Source organism: Eurosta solidaginis, chromosome 3 (genome assembly GCF_040869045.1).
Source record: "Eurosta solidaginis isolate ZX-2024a chromosome 3, ASM4086904v1, whole genome shotgun sequence".
NCBI lineage: Eukaryota > Metazoa > Arthropoda > Insecta > Diptera > Tephritidae > Eurosta > Eurosta solidaginis.
Window position 1 is genome coordinate 233764892 of NC_090321.1, and position 12331 is coordinate 233777222.

The 12331-nt window shown below is 36.0% G+C and overlaps 1 protein-coding gene across 7 annotated transcripts in view; it reads left to right on the top strand.

Annotated features, from left to right (window-relative positions):
- The window catches only part of twz (BTB/POZ domain-containing protein twz), a 173433-nt gene that overhangs the window by 56742 nt on the left and 104360 nt on the right, over positions 1–12331 (top strand). For 4 of the 7 annotated variants that reach the window (XM_067775588.1, XM_067775590.1, XM_067775589.1 and 1 more), the window contains exons 2-3: positions 2032–3346; positions 8012–8074. Coding sequence is in view for 1 of the 7 variants with exons in the window: in XM_067775586.1 (XP_067631687.1) it covers positions 3075–3085; positions 8012–8074 (74 nt within the window). In the remaining 6 variants the exon portion in view is untranslated. The remainder of the gene's footprint in view (positions 1–2031; positions 3347–8011; positions 8075–12331) is intronic. The other 3 variants (XM_067775586.1, XM_067775592.1, XM_067775591.1) reach the window with 3 other exon arrangements.

The window sequence follows — 12331 nt, forward strand, 5'->3', positions numbered from 1 at the left end:
CTTTTCGTGGCAGGAATACACCCGGAGCGCTTGCCAAAACTGCCGAGGAGCGACCACGCTTAGAAAAAATTTCTTCTAATTGAAAATCCTTATTTCTAAAATTTTGATGTTGCTTTGCCTGGGGTGTGAACGCAGGGCATACGGTGTGGTAGGCGCTATCATCACACCACGGTGGTTCATCACTATACTGCTACTAAATAAATGCACAACCACCACAAAACAAGCAGCCACAAATACTTGTAAACAGCTTAGCTAACGGAAAAGAGAATATTTAACATACATATATGTGAAACACGCATCTAACTAGAAGAGAAACGTAAATATGAGATACATAAAAGAGACATAAATAAAAAATTAAAGAAAAAAAAACTTTTTTAAAAATAAGCTTTTATTATTTTGGTTAATAAAATTAACTAAAAAGTAAACAATAAATTGACTCTAAAGAAATATAACACTTTATAAGTTCATTGTAAGCTTAAACGATAATTAGGCTTTTTCGTCTGCGACAAAAAAATTCTATATCGTACATAATTATATATTTTTAACATTAAAACTTTACACCTAAATTATTAAAGCTTACAGTTTATATCACAGTCCAAATTGTTCTAATAAAAACGTGTTAAATTTTGATGGTATAATTAAGAACATCTCATTTTCTTGCTATCGCAATGTAACACGCTTTTATTAGAACAATTAGGACTGTGATATAAACTGTAAGCTTTAATAATTTAGGTGTAAAGTTTTAATGTTAAAAATATATAATTATGTACGATATAGAATTTTTTTGTCGCAGACGAAAAAGCCTAATTATCGTTTAAGCTTACAATGAACTTATAAAGTGTTATATTTCTTTAGAGTCAATTTATTGTTTACTTTTTAGTTAATTTTATTAACCAAAATAATAAAAGCTTATTTTTAAAAAAGTTTTTTTTTCTTTAATTTTATTTTTTACTTTTTAGTTCGTTTTATTAACAAGCAATAGAAGCTTGTTCTTAGAAAAGCCTTTTTCTTAAATTTAATTTAAATATGAATTTTTTTTTTAATTTTTAGTAGGGTAAATTATTATGGCTTTGGCCGTGTAAATTATTATGGTGTATTTGTATATTTTAGATTTAATGCACAATTAATATGTGTGTTTGAGCGGCCAAATAATAACAATAGTATTGCTAAAGTGCTGCTTAGTTCATGGAATGTCGCTAATTTCCTAGCGATGATCAGCAGATTGTCAATATTTCGTTCAACGGACGCGCGAAATTGCCACATCTGCTCAAATTTTCCAAGATTTTCCATTCTTGATTTAACTTAAGCTGTTATGCCAATATTTTTCAGCCAGCTTTTTTCAAATAGGTAATTTTTCTAAAAGCAAAATAAATTACAGAAAAGATTACAGAGTTAAACAGCCTTAAAAATTCAGCTATGTTGGTTATACACAGAAATACAACAGAGGGTTGTGTCTCCGCTTTTCACAAGCGTTGAGATTCATCACGCGTGACACGCGTGATTCACCACGTCCAAATATCACAATCCACGGATAGGTACCGGCGGGTTTGTATGGGACTTAGGCTGTTATGCCAAAGTAAATACAAATCTTTACCGATAACTGTGTTATCGATTAATTTATCGAATTCTAATAAAGTAATATTGCATTGTCATCGGAGTTATATACGTGTGCAAAATTTCAGCTCAATCGGATACCGGGAAGTGTATCAAATTTAACTTGCAAGATTCCATTACAGACAACAAAAGTGAAACTAAATAAAAGCTTATAAAAATCCAAGTAACTTACAAACCCGTCTTACGGCAGAGTTACTTTTACTAAACTGGGCCGACATGTCGATGTTTTATAAGATAAGCACAGTAGTTGACACACATTACCATTAATACAACAAAAACGGCCATGGTGCTTGAAGCATTTGTGGGAGAATGTCATGTGGACATCGGTAACAACATTCCTAACAAATCACCATCACACTGAGTGATAAGTGGCCAAGCAATTTTTGTTAATCTAGCATATTTTTTAATTACTTACAGATATGCAGAAACAAGCTGAACGGCGAAGACCAAAACAACAAATAGAATCAAAAACAAGCCATTGATTTATAAACAAAACATAAACAACAAGGAAGGCAATAGTCAATAAAAGCTCGAAAAGTAATTCGTAAGCAACAGAGACCGCGAAAACAGTAGCAGCAACAACTTAAATTGCTTTCAAACAGCTGTATGATAATAACAATTAACATACATAGCAACTAACGTATACACACATACACACATACATGCACTTGTAACCGGAAATAGATAAATCAACGAGAAAAACGTGAACGACAACAAAGTTGCTTTAGTTGTGTGGGGGGTACAACACAAGACGAAGAAGAAAAAAGCGCCACACTAAAAAGCCAAACGTTTACATTACGACAACAATAAAACCGCAATAAACAATAGCGCTAGTTTGAACAGGCGACATTTGAAAGCGCGCCACACACCAGTAGCCGTAGCGAAAAAACGAAATAACAACAACAATAAAACTAGAAGAAAGCCAACAAAACAAACATAGGATTCTGCGCCACATCAAGGTCGTCTAGGAAAAAAAAAAGTGGACAGTTGATTGTGTGCACCAGCGAAGCAGATAAAGAGAGATAACTCTAGAGAGTGCAACAAGAACGAAATTGTAAACAAGTTTTCCTTCAAACATTTTAATTAGGTAGAGTATTGAGAGAAGAGCGCAGCAAGCGGTAGGACCGAGCAAGTTTGCTGTGCAATGACAGAGAACAAGTTTGGTGAAGCAAATGAGACCTCAAACTAAAGCACAAGAACCCAAAATCTAACAACATACGAGCTCTCGAACATCGAACTTCAAACAAATCAAACACCCAAAGGCAACTTTTGGCGCTCAATGGGGTAAGAGCAATAAGAGGTATTGCAAAGTAAACGAACATTTAACAACCACCAACATATGCAGCGGCGGCAACAATAACAACGACGACATTTAACAACCAGCAAGCAGTGGTAAACGGAGTCTCTTTGGCATATCGCGTGCATTTGTGACTTCAGTTCGATACGGACATTCGGCGCGAATGCAAGTCAAGTAAAATTTCTTGCTCAATAATTAATTTCTGTTTAAATGTGTTAAACATGAACACAAGTGTTTGATAAAGTAGAAGAGAATATTTTTCTGTGCCCACCAGAAGGCTTTGATAAGCACAAAAAAAAAAACCTGAACGTTTTAAAACAAAACAAAAGATTTCTCGTTAAAAATAACTTAAGTGGTTTTTGTGGATTTTTGAAATATCTGAATCGTTGATTTTAAATACGTGAAAGTGCATTTCCTCAATCTGAAGAATATTTTGTGAGTAAAAATGTTTAGCTTGATTTCGAAATATAAACTCTATTATGCTATAAATATTTTGAGTCAAAGAATATTGTGAGAAATTTGCAAATTTTATTCTGAAGTTGTTTACAAACATTTGGCCTTAAGCTAAATATATAGGCCGCTTATACTAAATGTTCGAAAAGTCAACATTTGAATTTAAAATGGGATTAGAAACGCTAAGAAAGTCCTGGTAAAGACAATTGGTTTATGGGAGCAAACAGATATTTTTTTTGTTTAATTATTATATGTAAAAAAAGTTTTTTTGTTTTCAAATATTGTAAAATAGTCTCAAGGTTTGCCCCTTCTTATATTTCTTAATATTCTCTATCGAATTCCGGAAGGTAGTAAAGCTTAATCTCAATGTCAAAATTGAATCTCTTATGTATAATTCAAGAAGAATAAAAAGTTACATAATGAAGCGATATACCATCGAGTAGGTTAGTACCGGGCTTCTCTTTCAATTTGAGGTGTGCTATCTTTTAATTATTCGTACTAATTTGCGGGCCTACCAGATTTTCATAGCAGATACATATGAGGATAGCGGGATTCCACCGACTACCACACCGAAGGTCTTGGTTTCTAGAGCGGATCAAAGCAACATCAAAATTTAGAAAAAAATTGTTTCAATAAGAAACAAGTTTTTCAAAGCGCGATCGGTCATTTTTAGTGATTTAGCTAACACTTCGAACGTATTTCTGCCATGAAAGCTTTTCAACGAATATGACACTTTTTCTGCGTTTTTTTGCATTTTATATTAAAACATTTTACACTAAATCAATTTTACACTAAACACTTAATTTTCCTAGAGCTCTTAGCTGTACTCAGAATTTCAGGTCTCTGCGTTACCAAGAAGTTACTTAAAAATTAGACAGCGAAGGTCTTGGGTTCCAAGTATGGGAAAAGTAAGATCTGAATACCTAAGGAAACGATTTCATTAAAAAGTGAATCGCCATCAGCCGCTGAGTGACAAACCCTCCATGTGTGTTTCTGTAATAAAAGGTTTCTCATTGATTTGCGTTACAGATGCCGTTTTAAATCTGCGTGAAACATATCGATCTCCTCTCGGCTATTTCAAGGAAAGATTAAAAGGAAGCACCACTCAAAACTAGAAGAAAAGCTCGGGTAAAGGGACTTAGAATATACCAGCGGCAATATACAGGTGGGGAGTTGCCATGGCCTAAAAGGTTCACTGTGATCATATGATATCGTTCCCAAGATGACCGGGCTTGTACCTTAATGACGCTTGTTACCTTAACTTACCGGGTCTATGTCCTGCAGAAAACCATCAACATAGATAGCATCCCCCAGCGGGTTAGGGGCCTTAGCATATACCCGCGGCAAGTGTGCCTGTCGTAAGAGGCGACTCAAGTACCAAACTGATTCAAGGGGTTGTGTAGCGCAACCCCCTCAAGGGGTTGCCAGCGCAATATATATGACTTCTCCAACCCAATCATCAACCTCACCTACCCGTGGCGAATCCTGTTTCATTAACAGCCGAGGCTCTGGCGACCCCGAACTCCTGATTGATCTAGGGGGTGAGAGGTCGGGATGGTCTAGAAGGTCGCATGTGGTCATACCAAATAGTTCCCGAGTTGGTCGGGCTAGTACCTTTATGGTGCTTGTTACCGGAACGTACCGTATCTGCAGCCGGCAGAGGACCATCAACATCGATAACACCCTCAAGGCTTTCGGATAGTGTCGTTATCGCTACAACAACAGCAATATAGCATTCCCCAAAACCTTCGCGGAGTGTCTTTATCGCTGTAACAACAGTAATAGAAGCTAGGCCCAAATCTTCTTGGAGGCACACTGCTCCAAAATTTTAGTATTATTAATTAAGCCCGAACGCAAAGCTCCCAAATTCTTACTTACTTACTTAATTTGCGCTTAACCGTCTAAAGGGTTATGGCCATCCAACAAGGCACGCCAGTCGCTCCTTCGCTCCGCCAACCGGCGCCAATTGGTCACATCAAGGGAGTTTAAATCGTTTTCCACCTGGTCCTTCCAACGGAGTGGGGCCGCCCTCTACCTCTGTTTCCATAGGCGGGTTCCGATAGAAACACTTTCTTGGCCGGAGCATCATCTTTCATTCGCATAACATGGCCTAGCCAGCGCAGCCGCTGCGTTTTAATTCGCTGGACTATGTTGATGTCTGCGTATAACTCGTACAGCTCATCATTAAATCTTCTTCGGTACTCGCCATCGCCAACGCGTAGAGGTCCATATATCCTTCGAAGAACTTTTCTCTCGAACACTCCCAAAGCCGCTTCATCTGCTGTTGTCATGGTCCATGCTTCTGCCCCATATAGTAGGACGGGTACGATAAGTGACTTGTAGAGTATGATTTTCGTTCGCCGAGAGCTCCCAAATTCGAATGAGGTTTTTAAATATCACGATCCGTCCACCACTTGTCAAAAGTTTTTTGCTCATGCTCCATCGCCATCGGGTTTTGACGTATGTTCCAAGTTTCAATACACAAGCACCACGAAAAGCAAAGTGACTTGAATATTGGAAGAAAAATTTTTCACTTTTATCTTGAAATTTGGGGACAAATATGGACTTAATATGATGGAAGTGTAATTAAAGATTAAATAACAACAATGTGCAAGTGAAAAAATTATATAAATGTTTTGAAACACGCGTTTCTTAATAGTTTTTTGTTGGGTTTCGTGAAAGGAAGAAATTCTTTATGCACTGACCGGAATATTTCAGCCTCACTGCCAGACTCTCCGAGTGTAGGACTCTCCTCTTCCATGAAGCGCTACCCACTGAAACTTAACGTCCTACAGCCCGCGTGATTCTCCGTACTTTGGACTGCGTATAGTATTACTTCGGGTATGGGTGCGAGCTATGGCTGCTCTCACGTTAATGGGCTAGGCATCCATCTTCGCCTTTGCTGTTAATTACATTGAAAGAAATGGTGCTAGTAAAATCAGCAGATCGGTTCTGTTGTTCTTGACTTAACGGAGATTCGGTAAAATTGATAAAATTATGGTTAATTCGACCGAGTTCTTTGTCAAGCGAACAAATTAGTTTAGTCATTTCAACAGAAGAGAAATTGTCGCTCTTAAGTTAACAAAATTCTGTAAAACTGACGGATTCCTAATCAATCTAACTGATTTTTTTGTTAAAACAACTGATCTCACTGGTCATTTCAACAGCGATCAACAGTCAATACATGAGCAAATTTCAAAGAGAACTTTACACTCACTGCGCTCTCTACTTTGTACTTATGTATGCTGTGTACTCTATGTATGCACTCATTTACGTATGTATATGGCGGCCGCCGTGGTGTGATGGTAGCGTGCTGCGCCTACCACACCGAAGACCCTGGGTTCACACCACGGGCAAAGCAACATCAAAATTTTAGAAATAAGGTTTTTCAATTAGAAGAAAATTTTCCTAAGCGGGCTCGCTCCTCTGCACTGTTCGGCAAGCACTCCGAGTGTATTTCTGCCATGAAAAGATCTCAGTGAAAACTCATCTGCCTTGCAAATGCCACAACATAAGTACTTTCGTACAAAGCTGTCGCAACAACTTTTTTTGTTCATTTGACAACTAAAACGGTCAATTACGAATCAACGATTTGTGCGCAGTTGATTCAACGCCTTGTTGCGACGGATAAAATTAACAGAAATTTCGGTTGAATTGACCCGTATTTCGGTAGATTTTACCAATCTTTTTCTGTCAGTGTATATGCCTCACATTCATAAGTCCTGACCGCATCCCATCTACCGCTTTGTCAGGTCATGTTATTGATGACACTGCCCGAGGATAAGTCGCCAATTATCGCTTCTATGGTGTGGCGTTTATTGTCTCATTTTCCACAGCATAGGCAGTTTGTGTTTTCAACAGTGTCCATTTTGTACAAATGTGTGCGGAAGTAACGGAGTCCGATTAGAATCTGGGTCAGGTAAAATTCGACTTCTCTGTACAGTCGCCTCAACCATGGGTTCAGTTCAGGAAGTGGTCAGTTCAGGAGCTAGTTATTATTAAATATAATAGGATACTCCGTTTTGTAAGACTTGACCTCACATTTCTGAGAAAAAGATGTGTTTCAAAATGAAAAAAATAAAAATTTGCAAATACTTGGCGTAATTGACCTGCGAAGACATTTAGGCCGAGCTTCTCTTCCAATTTGCACCGCTCTCCTTTTCATTTGTCCAATAAATTGGAGGGACGGAACCTACAGGTTTTACGCTGACTCTAGACGGCATCTCCACGGCAGATAAATTTTCACTGAGAAGTTTTCAATGCAGAAATACGCTGGCAGTATTTGCCAAATCACAGAAATATAATAGTAAAACTTGTTTCTAAATTTTTGATTTTGCTTTGCTCTTGAATTGAACCCAGAATTTTCGGTATGGCAGGCGGATAATGCTGTCACTGCACCACGGCGGCCGCTAAATTCAAAATTTTTTTTTCGAAAACCTTTCTAAGATTTTTTGCAAAGTTTCACTTGAAAAACTAATGGAAGTTTCTTCTAAAATTATTTTAAATAAAAAAGAAGAATTTAATTGGCGAAATTTGATAAAAATTTTCATTGCTTTTTTCATGTTTGCTACTGTAGCTCTATAATAAAAATGAACTAAGCCTTTTCAACACAAATATCTAAAAGGGAAACTTCTTTTCATACTACAGGACTTCTTTCGTGGCATTGGATCAAAGGTCAGCTTTGACAGTGGATTCCTCTTGCCCCAAAAGGTGAGTGATATATGTATTTATGAATTTTGTGATGCACATACATATATGTTTGTATATATGGGGTTTACTTGCTAATCTTGGTTTAAAACTTCGAACAAGGCCTGTTTTCAGGTTTACAAAAAAATTCAAATCGATTTGGAGTTTCAAGGCAACTCGAGTTGAAATCGAAAATATGTTTGACTTTTCAGAGCAAATTCGAGACTCGAGACAATGCTTTTAGGGGTGCGCTACACAACCCCCTTAATTAGTTGGGTATTTAAGTCCCCTCTTAAGACAGGTACACCTGCCACGGAGAAAGTGCTGAATCTACACTAAGCTGCCATGTCTAAAATAAAGGCTTTCCTGAAAATATCATATCTATGATCAGAAATAATTCTTTTTCAAAATAGATCTAAGTTTAAAACTGTGCGAAAATATTTTATGCCAAACGCTAGTAACGAAATACCAAAGATTTTGTTCACCATTTTCCCCCAATAACAAGATTACTCATACGACACGTCCGCCACAAACTTCAATATTGCCATATGGAAGTATCAAATAATACTGTATATAATAAAGTAGTGGATTTTTGGATCTGTTTTATTTCACCTTTATTTTCTAACTGAACACATATTTTTTCTCAACGACTAATTGAGCTTAAACATTAAACTAAAAACAAGTAAAGGTGTCTAAGTTCGAGTGTAACCGAACATTATATACTCAGCGTGAGTTTCGATTGTAAATTTGTTTTTAGATAAATTACTTTTCTACATAATCAGGGGCACCGCCCGTTTAAAAAAAAATGTCTCCCCATTTCCTCTTACAATAAAACTTTACAAGTGAATCATTGATTCAAAACTATTTTTTACTAAGTTATAGCTTATTATTCTAGTCTACGACCCTTTTAAACTTGCTTTATATCTAAGTTGCCGTGGTCTTTAACCGATCTCGTCCATTTTCCCTAGAAATATTTCCTGCTATAGGGAAAATTTTTGTACCCAATTTTATTACGATCCGTTAATTTTTCTTCGAGTTATGGCTCCCGAAACATAGAAAATTGCTTAGTCATTAAAGGGGCGGTACCACGCCCATTTTTTAAATTTGAAGTTTTTCCTATAAATCCACTTGGGAAATGAAATACCATTGATATAAAGTTCTTTTTTGCAAAGATATAGCTTATTTTATTCGTTCACGACCCTTTTTAAAATCTTTTATATAAAAATGTGCGTGATCCTTATCCGATCTCGTTAATTTTTCTTCAAATCATTGCCCGTAGTAAAGGCAACCACTCTGCCGAATTTTGCTACGATAGGTTTAACGATTTTTGATTTATGATTAATAGTATTTGTAAATTTATTTTATCATAAGTGGGCGGTGCCACACCCATTTTGAAAAATGTTTCCAGATTTTTATCAAGAGTCTCAATATCAGTGCGCATGTCAAATTTCAACATTTTAGATGAATTGTTTACTAAATAATCAGGTTTTTAGTGTTTTCCAAAATTTTATATATATAAAAAGTGGGCGTGGTTATCAACCGGTTTTGCTCATTTTCAATACCAATCTATTCTGGGTCCAGATAAGCTAGTGTACCAAATTTCATTAAGATACCTCAAAATTTACTCAAGTTATCGTGTTAACGGACAGACGGAAAGACGGAAAGACGGACGGGCGGACGGGCGGACGTACGTACAAGGCTCAATAAAATTCTTTTCGATACATCCGGATTTTGATATAGTCAAGTCTATATCTATCTCGACTCCTTTATACCTGTACAACCAACCGTTATCCAATCAAAGTTAATATACTCAGCCCACACGTCAAATTTCAACAATCTAGGTGTATTATTTACTAAAAAATCTGGTTTTTTGTGTTTTCGAAAATGTTATATATAAAAAAGTGGGCGTGGTTATCATCCGATTTCGCTCATTTACAATACCAATCTATTCTGGGTCCAGATAAGCTCATGTACCAAATTTGGATATATCTCAATATATCTCATTTGGAGATATCTCAATATTTACTTAAGTTATCGTGTTAACGGACGGACGGATATGGCTCAATCAAATTTTTTTCGATACTGATGATTTTGATATATCGAAGTCTATACCTATCTCGATTCCTTTATACTCGTACAACCAACCGTTATCCAATCAAAGTTATAATACCCTGTGTACAAGTACAGCTGGATATAAAAACTTATCAAATCTTAGTATCGAAGCTTCCTCCAAAAGACGCACTGCTGCATGGAAATATTTCATGGCAGGGATTCCTTGCATTTACGGTGTTTCCGTTTAGTTGTTGCCAGCGTAAATTGAAGGAAATAATACACCATACCGTTATATGTTTGTTAAAACTGTTTGGCATCTGCGATTGGTTGCAGCAATTGCAGATATTCCTAAAAATATATCAAATAACGCTCTCGTGGAATTTCGTTAATTATAAATTTTTTCACAAAGTGCTCAGTTTTTAATTGTGGAAAATTAAACCCATTATGGAATCATATAACAAATTACTTCTATTTACGACAGAATATGGCAGTTGGGAGTCTAGATTCGAAATACTTATCTGTGAATTTTTTGGCTCCAGGTGTTAGAGCATTTCTGCATCTCCTATAACAAATTTGTAATTTACTTTGAATAATTAAATATTTGTGTATTTAATTATTTCTAACAATAACAATAAAAATTATGAAAACTTACATTCTGGTGCTTTTCAAAGAAGTTATCGCTCTTCAAAATTCTTAGAAAATCAGTAGTAGATAGTAAATTTAGGGTGTGTGGTACTTTTAATATGCCCCGATACTGCCTCATGTGCAATGGCTTCAAAGAATGCAAATTACTTCAAGTGACCCCAGTTGACTTCTAAAAGACTTCTCATTCAATTACTGCAATACAAGAATAACAAAAAAAGAGTTGATAAAGTTAAAAAAGAGAGTACGTTTAAAATAAGAAGCCTGAATTGTGACTTCATTCTTTAAATCTCAATCAAATAATTCAAAAATTGGCGGCATTCATTTCACGAAAACTTTTTTTACGTCGTGGCAGCGCGCTGCCCTCAAGTCGTCCAATGAAACCAGGCTAATCCTGGTCACGCGATCGATTTATATATATATAATAATAAGTTTTAATAACTTTTTTTTTGTTTTTTTTTTTACCGAGTCTTTGATGGGCAGCGGCTTGTCAAGCGTCGCGATTTGAGACTGCTCAGCTACAGAAGAGATTTCATCAGCCAAGCGTAATACTTAAAGAGAAAAAAGGGAGTCCGAGCTATCAAATGTGTTTGAGTGAGAGTTATAATCATGGCATAAACGCCGAAAAGGTTCATTTTGTTCGAAATTCGTACTACATAGTTTCAGCAGAAGAGGTTTGAAGTGTCTCGATGTCCGAGAGTTAACGCAAAAGTTCAATTCATTCAGAAGGAATGGGCTCGAAATTGATCTATTTAAAAGTTTTGTCATAAATATTACACCAAGCATTTTCCTTCGACTAGCAAGAGTTGGAAGATTGATAAGCTTTAATCGATTAGTATAAGGTGGAAGATTAGTTAAAGAGTCCCATTGAAAATTTCTTAAGGCAAATAGTAAAAATTGTTTTTGTATTGATTCGAAACTGTCTGCATGGACTTGATAACGCGGAATCCAAATTATTGAGCCGTATTCTAATATTGGCCTAACTAATGTTGTAAAAAGTGCTTTAGTTATGTAAGGGTCGTTATATTCATTTGACCTCCGTTTAACAAATGCAAAAACACCTTTGAATTTATTCACTGTAGCATTAATATGAAGAAACTAAGTTTGGAATCCATCATGACTCCCAAGTCAATAAAATTATTTACAGTTTCTAGACTATAGTTGTTAATTGTATATGAAGCTGGTGGCGAAATTCTCCGAGAAAAACACATTAATTTACATTTTTAGAGATTGAGTGGCATATAATTTACATTGCACCAGATAATCAGGTGATTTAAATCCATTTGAAGCAAGGAATGTTCCTCAACCGAGGTTCATGATTTGAAAAGTTTTACATAGTCTGCGTACAGCAAAATTTTTGAGTATTTAATTGTATAAGATATATCGTTTATGATCAACAAGAACAGAATCGGACCAAATATTACTTTTTGCGTACGATTACCAAGATACGAAGAAATCCAACATATAAGACGGGATTGAAAACCAAGTTGACCGAACTTATGAATAAATAATTGGTGTGACACTTTGTCGAAAGCTTTACTGAAATCGGTGTAAATCACATCAGTGTGAAGGGCTTTTCTAAATCCA